We start from the raw sequence: 15,045 nt of genomic DNA, 5'->3' as shown, positions 1-15,045 counted from the left end.
CATCAAGGTGTCTCTGGAGGCCCTCTGCTGATGAAGACAAAAGTGCCACATCATCTACATATAGCAATATCCAGATCAACGTCCCAACAAGAGAACATCCATCCCCCCCATCGTCTACATAATTGCATTACAATGAAATGCAAAGAAAAAGCTTTTGAGATGACAAAGATTCAAGTTCTTACCTAATAAATTAAATTTGCATTTCATTGTAATGCTTGTGAGATCAAAGGGGTTCCATAACAACTTTAAGAAACAATCAGACTCACATTTCAGTAAATATTATCACAGTATCATGATTACTTCGATGGAAAAATGGTCTAGGTTTCACCCAATGCAAGCGTCCAACATAATTTTGAGCTGTTAGAAATCTAAAAGCACGTGTATACTCAGCATATAGCCCTAGAATTAAACTGCTTGCTTGCTATTTGTATGACATACGAATTACAGCCACCCCAATGGGGTACATAAACATCTATCTGACCTGATCTAGTGCATCAGCAGCATCTCTCTCTCTCTCTCTCTCTCTCTCTCATACCCACAGCAGTACAGTGGCATTTTTAATAGGTAACGTTCCTCAAAACCCTCCCACAGAAGCTGCTAGGACTGCATGCACTCCCACCATAATTATGCACGCTTTGTGTCTGCTTGCTACCTGTGCAAATGCGGCGTTGCTCCTGCCACCATGGCAAGCTCCTGTGTGCATCCAAAGTGACAGACAAGAAAGAATCAAGAACTTCTGCTTTACTCAAGGCCATCCTTCCCCATGAATGGATCCAAGGCGATGGCGTAGTTCTCTTCATTGGCACCCCCAGACATTCAAGTCTTGAAGATGGAATGCATGTATGCCCTTTACATAAAAGAGTGGATCTTTCAAAATCAAAGTAGAAGAAAAGGGCGTGGGGAGAATCCTACAGGAGTTGCCCAAAAATATACAAACCTTTACGCATCATCTCTCAAAGGTTGATGAACATCATTTTGGCTGTCCAATGGCATATATTGGGCCATAATTGCACGGATCTCAGAGTCCATATACGACTGCTAGCAAAATGCAAGAATCAGTAAATATTTTCGTACTTTCACTTCCAACCTGCCAAGATACCCAGGACTGAGAAACTTACCCGAATTCTGTATTTGTAGATCGCATAACCTCCCACACAAATTCCAGCTATAGCTGCCAAGGCTAGAATCACCACCGCCCAACTCACCCTTGTAATCCCCTTGCCTGTCAACAATACAGAGAATGTTTAGCACACAAATGATTCAACCATGCTCACGAGTGTTACAGCCTTCATAACATGTGCAGGACGTCAAACACTTTGAGGGACGTAAACCACCAATACCCTCAAACCTAAGTTTAGAATACCAAAAAACACTCCATATGTGGGACCATGCCCCCCCATCAGCCCAAAAAAAAAACAAGAAACCTCGAGAGGGATTAAATATCCATGCCTAAGTTGACGACAGTCACTTTAAATGATATTGGCACAGCATAACTGACGCTATGGGCTGTGATATGAAGGGAAGCATCTACAAAGCCAAGGGAGCATGGATATGACTCATATTGAGCTAATTCTATCCAATAACTGTAGTCACACCTACATGGATTAGAAATACAGACCCAAATCAAAGACTGGCAACAATCCTAACCCTAAAGGATAATTTAAGGTTCAAAGTTCGTACACAGGCTAATGAAGCATTTCAAGTGCCTCCCGGCAGAAAAACAAAGTTAGGAAACCTACCAGTTCAATAAGCGATTGCTTCAATTTTCAGTTTCTGGCTGTGCCAAGTAGACGCACACCATAGCCACATTTGTGAAGCCTGGTTAAGCATTGAGGCAGGACATTCCTCAAGCATGTTCAAAGATGGAATCTTTTCCACTTTACATGACAAGTGCCTAGAATTCCCTAAAGAATCAAGACTCTACACAAGAAACATGCATCCATGATCCTCCCGTAGTACATGTTAGAGTTTCCATAGACTTCCCTGCAGCTTCGTCCTTTAATTTTAAAGTAGAAAGCACACAAGCTTTTAATTGTAAATGTTTCACAGATATTCTAACCGTAACAATAAGTTCCTGCTACATTATGTTCTCCCTCTGAAGCAGCAAAAAATCAATCAGTCCCTACAGAGTCAGCCAGCCACTTACCAATGCAAGCATCTTGCTCTTTTATGTAAAGGAGACCTCCTTTGCATGTACAATCGTATCCACCCCACTTGTTCTTACAACTACAATCAGCACATTGGCAAGCACTCTTCTCCTTGCATTCATTAATATCTGAATACACCTAAAAATTATGAGCTTTATACACATTCATACAGTCAACTCCTGACTATGAAAGACAAATGTTGCATGCAATCACACAAAAAGTACCTTCACACAACTTTTTACCATCCCCATGAAATCCAGAGGGGCAATCACAGCCTTTCAAATGTGATGCCTGGCAATTAAACGGAAAGAAAACTGTCAGACCGATCGTATTTTCAGAAAGCTTAGTGTCACGTAACCTCTTGCAAAAACAAAGCAAAGGAAAGTTGATCCAGTAGAAATACTTGACATGCTGAGAATGTTTGCCCATCTTTAGTTTCTGTCCAACAGCCACCATTATTTATTTTGCATCTCCCTGGGCCAATAGCTGAAAGTAAACACATGAATCAGTCAACCAAACTGCTTATTTCATGTCACGCAACACGCCCTGCCCCATGAAACTGCCTTATTTCGAAAACAGAGCTAAAGTTGTTTAAGATTCTCTGATTGCACTGTCCTTCACAAGCATTTGGAGAGGCATGATTTGTGTATGTCACAAACAGCATTGAAAACCTTCTCACCCACTCAAAACTCAGTCATTCCAAACTATTATGATCAGCTGATTACCGACTTGTGCATGCAACCCAAGTCTCCAAGAATAGATGCAAATGGCATGTTACTAACCATTATAATGGACCTTAAACCATTTCAAATCTGAACCCAACCATTCAAATCGCACAGCACCAATGAACCCAAACTCTTGTGATCAGATTGTCACATACGATAGCACGAACCCCAGACATGAATCTAACAAGACCTAAGGACATATACCTTTGTAAGACTAGAATATATCCAATCGTACAAATTTAGATTTTTTGTTGTTCTTAAGTCCCATGACCTAAGGACAAACCAATGTCTCCAAAGACCCATGCAATTGTAGGCAAGTTAGTAACCATCTAGATTGACCTTTAAGCCGGTCAATCAAAAAGTATATTCGATGAGATTCATTCGGCCCTTTTTTCCCTTTTTTCAAAAAAAAACATGTTTTACATTGTCAAGTGTTCTGAGAAACTGAAGCTACATTCTTACAGCAAATAACACCAAATTCACTGCCTTTTTCTAAATGAGCATTGGCGTCTGCCTCAAAACCTGATCAAGGTCATAACAGATGAACAAATAATGATACTCCAGAATGTCTGTAAAAATTTCTACAGCTGTTGGCCGATAATTATTCTGTCCATACCCAAATCCTACCTGTCAATCCCATAGCAATTTTGTAGAGTGCACCCCACCACAACCTTGATGGACTCCGAGCTTCATCAGAAGGATAGTATAGAAAGAAAGAAAGAAAGAAAGATAAATCATCATCTTCAAAAGGCCTCACGGGTCTATGAGACAAAATACACAACAAAAAAGAGTCGCTACTGCATCTTTGAGACTCAAAGAGTCGAGGTGTGCACATGGCAACTCAGCTCAAGATTATTTAGCACGCGTCTAAGTTCTAGCACTATATCAAAAATGGCCTTCATTACATCAGTTTAAGACTGAGAGTCTTTAGGTTTAGATGTGAAAACTCTAATTAGTGCGATCCCATCTCCGTAGACTAGCTTCTTTCACCTTTACAAGTTCAGTGGTTCTTTGCTTGAGCTGTGTTGGAGTGAGTTCCTCAAATATCCACATCTTCGTGCCCTTCAGCTTGTGTGTTTGTCCAAGAATCTTGGTCTTGGCTACCTTGTCACTGAGAAAGATTTGTATCTATGTGTTCCCTTTGGCTCAATACTCCCATTCCACATGTGGTATCTTCTCTTTTAGGCAATCGATCTTATCTTCTGTGAATTCCTTTGTATCAAGGCAACTTTCTGGTAGCCCCCCCACACGCAAGATCTGCTTGTTGGCTTCTCTGGTTTGAAGCTCTTTCACTTCCCTGTATAGATCAGCTTTGTTCACTTTACTCTTTATGTCTGCTGTCACCTCTTGTTTCATAGATTTCAAGTGAGTACTGATCATTTCCTGCACTTTAGAAACCAACTCTGATGTTGGAAGAGATGCATTACACTTGTGCAGCACCTCCTTGATGACCTCTTGCTTTCCATTCCCCTCCATATTGTGGACCTTCCTTTCCAAAGCTGCAAGCTGAAGTCTGAGTTCACGGACTTCAAGTTCTAGGTGGTGGTTACGCTCTTGTGGATCGGGGGGCTTTATGGTCTGATAAGTTTTCACATATGGGATGAGAGTTGGGTTGAAACCATACAACAAACGAGTACAAGGGCTTCAAGGGCTTCACGGGGATGGCAAGGGTGAAAGTCTTGGGCTTGGGCGTCTTGGGAGTTTCCATGTCAGTCTGTGCAAATCAGAAAAAGACCCTCTCCGGCACGTTGACCCCCGAGATGGATTGGGGGGTTTCAGCCCACCTAGAGTCCCTCAACACCCCTAGGAACCTGCTACTGCTTTTGACAGGAGAGGCTTGCGCTTGAGGAGGCGAGTTATGGAACGACGAGCTGCTGAGGCGAGCTACTGAGGCTGGAGGACGAGATGCTGAGGCGGGACGACGTGCTACAGAGGACAAACTGCTAAGGATAAGCAGCTAGCGGCGGAGAGGCGGCTGCTAAGGTGACAAACAAGAGACGGAGAGGCTCCTGAGGCGGCGAACAAAGACGGAGAGGGTCCTGAGACGAGAGAGAGAGAGAGAGAGAGAGAGAGAGAGAGAGAGAGAGAGAATTGTGGCATCATAGTTAAGATAACTACTATCTTCGTTCCTTATGCTGTACATCTAGTAATACCCCTCTGTACATCTGTTCTGAAGAGGGTATGCATCTGAGTCCCCACTGAAGGTCTATGCTGAAGCAATAAAACTGTCCATGGCTGAGGCTATGACTGAGGCTACGCTGTAGAGGCTATGGGAGAATTTCCCCTGTGAGAGGAGGTTCCTGTAGAGACTATGGGGTCTGTTGCTGAAGGAATTGCTGCTGCTGGAGTTGCGTGAGCTTCTGGAGCTGCTGTTGGGATGGCTGGTACTGCTGCATCAACCAGTGCTGGAAAAGGTTCTGCACCAACTGTCACTAGAGGGCCGACCTAGCCTATGGCCCGCGAATGGCCACAAACTAACTTGACTGCACTGACAGCTACGACCGCATGTCACCTGATTGGACCAGTGCTCTGACAAACCCCGACCTACTACGTGGCACTGGAGTACCTGCTCCACAACCCTGACATTAAAACATTATTATATATATTATACGCCAATGGTGTAACATGTATTTGTATTTATGACGCACACCGACTGAATTGTTATGGCGGTAGATAGAACTCGTCGAGCTGGAGCCATTGCTTCACACGGCATCAAATTTGGACATGTAACTTATTTTATTTAAAAAAATGTGCACACACGTGTCTAGGTCCTAGCAAGGGAAGGGTGCATTGAGGTGCATTGAATGGTAGATGCATCGGTCATAGGCTAAGGGTAGGTGTAAATGGGAAGATGGAACTTGAGTGATCTCAAGGGACATTAATGAAAAGGTATCACCCTTTCATTGTGAATCTCACGTTGCATTCTTTCTACCACCTTGCATTCATCCGCCCATCTCTCTCACACCTTGCATGCAGGTCAAAAAGAGAAACAAGTACTGTCACGAGGGCACTCTTCTCCATTGGAACGCCAATTGGCATTCAAATTCTGCATGCATTGCATACATTCGCATTCTTGAGAAGTCCGGTTCTTTACATGGTGTACATCTATTGGTCTGCTCATTGAAGAGGGCATGTGTCTAAGTCCTCACTGAAGGGCTACAATGAAGCTATGAAACTGTCCATGGCTGACACTGACTGAGGCTATGTTGTAGAGGATATGGGAGAACTGCCCCCATGGGAGGAGACTTTGTAGAGACTATGGGGCCTGTTGCTGAAGAAACTAGAGCTGTGGAACTGCTGCAGGGCTGGCTGTTACTGCTGCATTGACTGGGGCTGCTGGAGATGCTGCGCCAAGTGTTACCGAGGTGGATGCGGAGGTGGAGCCACCACTAAGGCTAATGCTGGAATGAGGGGCAATGCCCCTTTATATAAGAATAGGGCTGCTGGAGGGCCGATTCAAATTGTGGCCCAACTGCCCCTTTGTATAAGAATAGGGCTGCTGGAGGGCCGATCCAAATTGTGGAACAACTGCATTAACAGGCTGCCAATCAGGCCACGTGTCACTCCACCGGACCTGCAGTGGTCTACCCAACCCCAACCTGCTATGTGGCAGTCAGTACCTGCTGTGCATACACATGGCAGGCCTAGACAGGCTGCCGTTATGTACTGCCTGGAGCTGACCGGTACTGCTGACATCAGCTGTCGTGTATGCTGACATCATCATGTCTCTTCTCTGACCTGTTGGCTGAACTGCTGCTGGGTGCTGCAGAGCTGCCACATAGGCAGCCACACCATGGGCTGCAGATGCCCATGACAGTCCGCTCTATCTCTTCCTCCCCCCATCCTCTTCCGTTCCAGCAGTGTCTTTTTGTCAGCCCACTTCTTGGTGAGAAGAGGTGCTCCATTGCAGACCATCTTGTTGTTTGGTCTTTCCACCTTCAGGAGATTTGCTGAAGTTATGTAATATATGTGACAAAGTTTGGTCTGATTGTTAAAAGTTCATAGGGTAGAATATCTATTGGTGACAGGTGGTGTCCAGCCTCACTTGGCCAGCGCACCCTTTCGCTTGCTTAGAATCCCTCCCCCTCTACCTCCCTGTCCTCAATTGTTTCCCTTTTTTGGAGCTCTTGCCAAGCCCCACTCTGGATCCCTTTATTTGGCTTTCATCACAGGGGCATTAACCCCTCATCGGACTCCGATAAGAGCAAATCTTAAGTTTATTTAACTTGACTAGTTGGCTTCGGACAATTACCACTTGGCCTAGCAACTGGAACTCTAATGGCAGCATCCTCTACATCAACTTCCTTCCAAATCCCCCTTTCATCCGAGGACAAGCAAGGTTGAGCAAGCTGTCCTCAAGCTTCAGGACAGGCTGTGGAGCACACATTTGGGGCTTACCTCCATTTGATGTTAGGTTCAAAGCTGAGCTGTGCTGCAATCTCCAGCACTTCTGCTATACCCAACCACCTGCTTCTGAGTACATCTGCTGCTGCTGCCGCTGACCAGGTACCTTCTCTCCTGCTGCCGTACTGCATCTGTGGCTGCTGTACAGTCCTGCTGGATCTGCCGACCAGACCTGTGTGCTGTCCTGCCACAGCCCTTTGACCCTGTCCTTGGGCCCTTGGCCGGGCTGCACACTGCCCCACAATCACTAGGCTTACTGTCAGCCCAACCTGCTGACCAGGCTGGCCTTATTGGCTGCTCTAACATAGCATCAATAAGGATCTATTTCCGTGGCAGCCATCTTGCTGCCCACATGACAGACTCAATCCAAGCCCCTACTGATAGATCTACCAACAACATTATGCAGGTGTCAAGCCCCTTAGCTCTCCCCATTTGGGGGCTCACAAGTGAGGCATTGACCCTATACTTCCAACAAGCACAGCAAAACAAGATGCAGGGGCAGCAGGTGCACTCGAGGTGTAGCTTGGGTTACTTTGGCTCCCCCAGCAACCAATCACATGTCCACCGAAGCTTTTATGCACAGCCAACAGCTGTCATATTTGATTGCCTCCCAAGACACAAATCATACGGTACCCAGTTTGTCATGTGCACAGATTGGTATCCGACGTGTACTGGGTACACAAGACTAGCTCAGGTAGCCTGGGGAGGCTTAGAGCTAGGCAGGCTTGATTCTCGGGTTGAGTGGCAAGGGTACGAACCAATTAGAGGTCTTCGCTATTTTTGGCACTTGGGGCCTGAGTCTATAAAAGGGGCCCAGAGGTTCAGTTCTCAGGGAGCCAATGGGAGCAAGTTTCGTTCCCAGGTGCTAGGTCTGATCCTGGATTGAGTCGCGGACACGCGCATGCATCATAGCGTAGCCCAAGGCCCAGTAGCAGATCCCAGGCTTCACAGCGCCACCTGGTGGTATGGGACACCAGGCTGGTTAGGATCTGGTTGGGAGTTCGTGCCAGTAGCTCAGCTCGTGGCTCAGAGGGGACATCTCCTGATTCGGGATCACATCCCGTAGATGTCATGGTTGGGTGGTGAGCAGCCTGCTCAGTTTTCTCACGTTGTGTGTGTTCTTGTGTTTGTTTGCAGATCAGAGGTTTCAGGAGTGCTGGGACGTGTCACAGTTGGACATGCAATACAAGAAGCCAGACGTCTCCGTCCTTGAAAGGCTCTTTCCCCTGAGGTGTATTCAGTTCTTCCTCCTTCCTTGTGTGCAAGCACAAGCATTGCTTGTTCGGATCTTCTTCTCAGGTGTGACTACATTGAGATGCAGCGGCACGAATGACATCCAAAAAGCAAATTCCGTTGTGAGCTTTTGAGCTGACTCAGGATGAGCAAGTGGTAATGATTACAAGCAGCATGGCTCCCGACAGCAATGTGATGGCCCCTCTGGTAGGAACAACAAACAATCACCTTGTCTTTGTCATAGCATGGATATTTGAGCAACTGACTGGATAGTCATGCATTGATGTGTGCAAGGAAATGCCCACACGGTATGAGCCCCATTTATATGTCTTGCGCTGTGATTGACAAACCTCTCAGGATAATTTAAAAGGATTCACATGCAGTGACTTTGGAGCTAGCATACGAAAGGCAAATCAGTCAATCTTGCATAGCCTCAAAAAGCCCATATTGATTTGTGGAGAGCATGGTCGTGCACCTCCATGGAAGAATTTTGCACTTGCAAACATGCCCAGACATTAGGTGTCCACATATGACATGCTGTAAATGAGCTTCATACATTCACTTTATATCACTAGTTAACCGCTTTGAATAGAATGGCCGTTTCTAAAAATGATGCCTGACAAGAAACAAATAATTATTTACAGCACAGACTACTACTTATTTTAAACAGAAAGTATAAACACGAGAATAAGGCAAGAGGGGGGACATTATTTCATACAAACCAACTTACCTTCACAGTATGTGTAACCATCACCCTGAAATTGAACACCCTGAACAGTGGGACACTCACATATCCGCCCCCTAAAAGTATCCTGTTTTGAAAAGAAAGGTTCAAGTGTGCTGTATAAGCTAGCAAATTCCAATATTGCCGTATATTGCTTCTATACATGTACATTTGTAAGTCCAGAATAAATTCAATCCAAGATTTTAAAAACTAAGGTAAGAAAGATCAATACTAGTATAAATAATCTCATTGATACTAACATACCTTACAGGCAGTCACATTTGCCTCTTTGCTTTCCCAGCATCCACCATTATTTACCAGACATTCATTTGTTTCTATATCTGCAATTAACAAATGAGATGAAGATGCAAACAGGAATAGCAAACACTTTTCTTTGGTGAAATCAAGAATAGCAGACACACACAGACTTACAACCAGGTATATCCTCATATCAACCTCTAGTAGGAACACACACCTGAACTCAAGCACACAGGGGGCTCAGTGCTTTCCTTGAAGCCAGCACAAACTGCCTTCAACACTGCCCCCTTGTCAAGCTTTCCTGCAACAAGGAAAATTGTATTCTTTAAAAAACAACTATACCAGGCCAACCAAACCACATCAACAAGAGTAAATATTGTACAAAGGCAAACTTGGTGAGACAGTAACCTCGATACTGCCTATTGTTGATTATTAGAGTCGGCAGGATTGTCACATCACCACGTGCACCTTGCCCAACCTGAGAAACAAAGATTGGCCAAAAATATCGATTCACATAAACCTGAATAAGAAAAATCTTCAAGGAAAAGAATCTCAATCCTTGAAAGGCAAGAAGCTATAGAATGAAACTCGAATATCTTATAAAACAAACAAAACTAGTGGAGCTTTTTGAGACTGAATGACTAGACACACGTAAGAAACCTTCTTGATTCATGATTTCATGTGGGTGTAACATGAGACCTTCATTGCTGATGCTTGTGCTAAAAAAGAAAACACAATGATTGCAATGCCGCAAAAGTTTTGGAACTACACAAAGAAATGCACTTAACATTTGTACAACCCCCAGCCTCCAAAAAACAACCCCCCCCCCCCCTCCCAAAAAAAAAACACAGTCTATCAAAGTGTAGCCAGAAGGGAACCAAGAGTGATGGGCTTGTGGAAGGAGAAAGAGAAAGAGAGAGAGATTTACTAATATTTGGGGGAGGCCAAAAAGGCATATGAGACAAAATCCACAAGGAAAAAAATCTTCGAGGTTTCTCACACCCCCCTAAAGATCTAGTGTCAACTGAAAGTTGAAACTGAAACTGAAAATAGAGACACAATTGTATGCGTGTGTTGTTGCCCCTGAGAGGGATCATGTGAGCGCTGTACTGGCCCAACTGGGGTCCCACTGGAATGGTGTCTTTGAAACATGTCAAAGATCTGCTGCCATCATCCTCTGCTCTGCTCCGTATGGCAAACCAGCAGTCACCATGGGGCAGCCTAGTGTCGTGAACCTGCAATGGGGGGTGTGGAATGGGTTAAGAGCTTGATGGTCTTGCAGCCAACCTCATGCTCGCTAGCATCTCTAGAGGATAGGCTTGGGATCCCGTGTCCTATGACATTCTCCCATTGTGGACTCCTCTCTGATGAAGACGCTTCTGATCCATTGTTGTCTGGGTCCTCATCAGACTACCACTCTCATGAGTCTGTATCTATGGTGATCTCTGATGCAAAGAGGGCAGTGCAGCACTCATCCGTGTAGTCGATGCTGCATGAGAGCTCTAATACTAAGAATGCAATCCAATGTGACATGATCTCAACTAAATCTTGTCTGGCCAAATCCCATGCTCATACTTGCCCACTCAATGATGTTACCACTATTGCCAATCCATGATCGTAAGATGTTGCTATCAAGTGGCCTACCATGATGGAAAATAGTTGCCTGCATCCACCATAGGACCTGAAGTGCCAATGATTCAATCAAATCTATGAAAGCCTCTCTTCCTCCAAGACAAGTGGACGTTTCCTCAAAACACTAACGTGAAAGAATAGATGCACATTTGATCCATTTTTTTTCAATTGTTTTACTTTGGTTCCCAAAATATCAACTTTCACAATGAGACAGACCACAATGCTTCATCATTTTCTGCCTCTAGATGGATGTGTTCTTCGTGATGAGATTCTTAAGAACCAACCCTTGTTGGAGCAATGGCGTCGCCTTGACTCTCCAATTTGCAACTAGCCTCGTGAAAAGCTCTATATACTCAGAGACTGAAGCCACTAGAATCAGTCATGATATCTTAACACTCACACAAGCCTAGAACTCTTCGATAAAATATTTCAATGTATTCTTTTGTCATAAAAACCATTTTCTTTCTTTTGCGGAGAAAAAGTGAACTTCTATTAAGTATGACCAAAATACATAGACACAGATTAAATCTGTGAGCAAACCATCAGGAAACTCTTATGGACAAGAAACTAGCATAACCCTCCAAAAAGGGTGGAATTTTTTCTTCAATAAAGAAAATTATCTTTGAATTCTAATTGCCAAAAAACGAAGAAAAAATCAAATAATCCCTGGTCTTGCTGCTAATTGGAGCTAAGGTGATAAAACTAATCTCGCACTTTATTCTGCAAACTACAAGTAAAATCGTGGTTCAAAAGCTTGCCCGACCTAGGATATCTCCAAAGGCACCTACAAAACTTTAGTAATGCCAAAGAAGCTTCAAACTCAAGGTTCTAGGCTTTCATCACCCAAATCCCAAACAGCTGTCAACATACGTTCAGTTGTATACCTTCAAAACTTGTGAAATTATGCATCTACAGCTTGCACTACTTTTTACTTGCTCTACTATCCACCAATTAAAGGAAAAATGGTATTCACACATGGAAACCCCAGTGATAATTGGAACAGGAATAAAGAGGGCTACCTTGAAAGGAAACTCTATCTACTTTTTGTCAATGACCATCTGATTCATACATAGATAGAGCAATAGAAGGAAGGCCTCAAGAAGGGCATGGGAAGCTAGGGGCAAGGGAAAATGGGCAGTTTTCACAATTGGGAGTCATTTCAAAATTCGAGACCCTCTTCTTGCACCAAAGGGGGGTGCATATCTTGTGAGACTGTCAATGCTTTGGTTGTTGCTTTACGGGATTCTAAATGGCAACGTGACTTTCAGGTCTGCAACACACAACATTACTCAGACCTTTTGAGGGAAGGAGCTTGTAATATATATAGAGACATCAGAGCCCATAGAGAGTCCTACCTAGGTCCCATAGCACATGTGTGGATGTCTAACTATAGGACAAAGACCTACACTGGTTGTACAAGGATTGGGAGTGGTGGCAGCTATATGGCGCACTCACCTATATCCACTATATTATATCATGGAATTACTTCAAAAGACATCTAACAATACTATGATTTTATGATAATTTTATGTCACATGTAATAGAGAGTAAGCGGAGTTGTTATATGCTAGGATTGGGCCTAGGAGCACTGAACCATGGGTTAAACCTATGGCTACAAGCTAGCATGGAAATATCAAAGTTAGGCCTTACGGCAAGTACTAGAAGTTAGTGAGGGGATATATTTTAGAGGGGGCAAGTACCCTTAAGAATTTCACACACACACACAAGGTTAGTTAAGTTAATTCTTGGGGATAGGCGTATATGAGGTGGCAGCCACCTCTGGTTACTAGGACCGGCTCAAAGTAAGAAACGTTGAAGGCAGCTACACAATACACATGGGTGGGGGATAGATCAATCAGTCTGTTCTCTCTTGTCCTGAGTGTTCAACAACTAGGATTCTAATTTGTGGATGTGACATTGGATTCAAACTAGACTATCGAGTAAGCAAATGAGCAAGGTCTATGTTAATTGTACTTACCTTCTGAGTGATATGTTGGTGGAGGAGAATCAGCTACAATCAAAGCAACAACTGTAGCGCCTGATGGATAAAAGTGTGGAACGAACGCATGTATATCCACTTTAAGGACTTTCAAGGATTGATTGCTTGGTCTATTGCAAATTGTTGCAACATTCACAATTGGTAATGACAAGTACAAGCAATGGTAGATGAAGGGCATTGTCTTGCCATCACTTCTTTGAGCTTGACTATCAGCAGTTTCTCCTCTGTGTGTGTGTGTGCGCGTGCGTGCGCCATTATGGAAATCTTCTGGCATTTCAAACATGGCAGAAAGAGTCTCAGGATGCTTTCAGTGCATCGACTTTGTTCTCCTAAGATGCATGGTGGTTTGAACATCACGAATATCCAGGTGCACATCCTTGCTCACAGGGGAAAAATGTTGCTGCAATTTCTGCAAGGTGATCAGCCTTGGGCTCTTATGATTAGATCTCTCGTCACACATATCAGTATTTCTGCCTTTGTTCACTGGCAAATCAATTACTCAGATTTCTTATTTGGTCGCATCAATGGCACTTTGCCTAGCTGCCCTTTGGTCTCCAAGTTGCTTTTTGATTGGAAGCATGTACTCTCTCATCTGGAATGGCATGGTCGACAGTCTTTGCTGGGTAATTCTTTGTGAGCTGAAAGCATTCACTGGTCGACAGTTTTTCAGCCTCCACTGGCTTTACAGGAACCTCGTTGTTCCTGCTTTGTTAGGGCATCACTTCTGTTGCTGATGTTATTCATAATGATGGCTCTATGCTACCTTTTTCTCTTGCAACTACACGGTATGGCTTGGGCTCTCATTATCGTGCTTTGTGGCTCCTCCTTTGGAAATTCAGGACAGATTGGAGGATTGGACTTTGACTTCCCCAAGGTCCTCTTCTCGCCCTTTGAGGCTATCTCACATTACGGTGCCTGCATTGTATAAAATCCTTTTGCCTCAACCTTGGGTTTCAGAGAAAGGTAATTCTATTTGGCGAATGCATCGCCCAGCCAAGTGGTGGAGAAAGAGATTACGGTAGCTTTGGGCCTACAAAACTCCTCTTACGCAACAGGTTTTCTTCTGGCGAGTGCTTCTGGGCATTTTTCCATCTGGACAGATGTTGGCTCATAGACACATTGCTCCTGCTCGCCGCCACAGATGTTTGAGTTCTCAGGAGACTGTGCCTCATTTATTCTAGTTTTGTCCATGTTCTCGTGAGTTCATTGATCTTCTTTGGCAACGCCTGCGAGCAAGATTCCCGACTGTTCTTTTTGGGAAGTCTTTCTGGCTCTTTGGTTTTCATCCACCCAGACCAGAGTATCATCTTTTCTTTGTTTGGGTTCGCTATTGGGCACTCTGGACTTTATGGACAGACAAGAACTGTAAAGTCTTTAGTGATCCTATATTCTCCTTGTTTGGCTTTTTTAAGCATTCTCTGCAGCACTCCTTCTTTGATTGCTTGCAGACGCGCTGCATAGATCATGATGTATATCTCGCATACACTGAGATTTTCAGCTGATGTAATTTCGGCTGTCTCGTTTTGAGGTCGCTACTCTTGTAATATAATCAATCTAAAGTTTTCACTAAAAAAAGTGTGTGCACGCACGCACAAGACATCACTTCTTTGATCTTGACGAGGAGTCGAATAGTGAATACTGCACATATCAACCAAAAGCGTGGGGTTTCACTTACACAATGCTCTCTAGTTGCCACATTTCTCATCTTCTAGTAGGACCTTTCATTTAATGAGATAATCTATGTAGACCTTCTTTTGAAATACCCAATCTTTAAAGCCGATAATCCTCTTCAAAATATTAGGATGTGGGCCGTGACCCTCCAATCCATAGATACTCTATGTAGACTTTGTTTCAAAGGATCTAAAGCCCGTAATCTGCTCTCGAACATACGAGGGTGTGGCACTCCACACCGAAGAAGACTTA

The 15,045-nt window shown here is 44.0% G+C and overlaps 1 protein-coding gene across 1 annotated transcript in view; it reads right to left on the bottom strand.

Moving 5' to 3' along the window:
- Positions 1-242: 242 nt before the first annotated feature.
- Positions 243-15,045, bottom strand: part of LOC147898617 (vacuolar-sorting receptor 1-like) — a 31,821-nt gene continuing 17,018 nt past the window's right edge. Inside the window, exons 4-13 of the mRNA XM_087379211.1 lie at positions 9,900-9,969; positions 9,709-9,792; positions 9,498-9,574; positions 9,240-9,321; positions 2,551-2,633; positions 2,372-2,438; positions 2,147-2,275; positions 1,119-1,222; positions 938-1,035; positions 243-693 (exon numbers count right to left, since the gene is read on the bottom strand). Of these exons, the coding sequence (XP_087235337.1) occupies positions 940-1,035; positions 1,119-1,222; positions 2,147-2,275; positions 2,372-2,438; positions 2,551-2,633; positions 9,240-9,321; positions 9,498-9,574; positions 9,709-9,792; positions 9,900-9,969 (792 nt within the window). The 3' untranslated portion in view covers positions 243-693; positions 938-939. The remainder of the gene's footprint in view (positions 694-937; positions 1,036-1,118; positions 1,223-2,146; positions 2,276-2,371; positions 2,439-2,550; positions 2,634-9,239; positions 9,322-9,497; positions 9,575-9,708; positions 9,793-9,899; positions 9,970-15,045) is intronic.

This window comes from Dipteris shenzhenensis, chromosome 9 (assembly GCF_047967505.1).
Source record: "Dipteris shenzhenensis isolate YYH24624 ecotype China chromosome 9, Dip_SZ_1.0, whole genome shotgun sequence".
NCBI classification, from domain to species: Eukaryota; Viridiplantae; Streptophyta; class Polypodiopsida; order Gleicheniales; family Dipteridaceae; genus Dipteris; species Dipteris shenzhenensis.
Note: the sequence above shows the minus strand (reverse complement) of the source record. Positions and strands in the feature narration are given on the sequence as shown.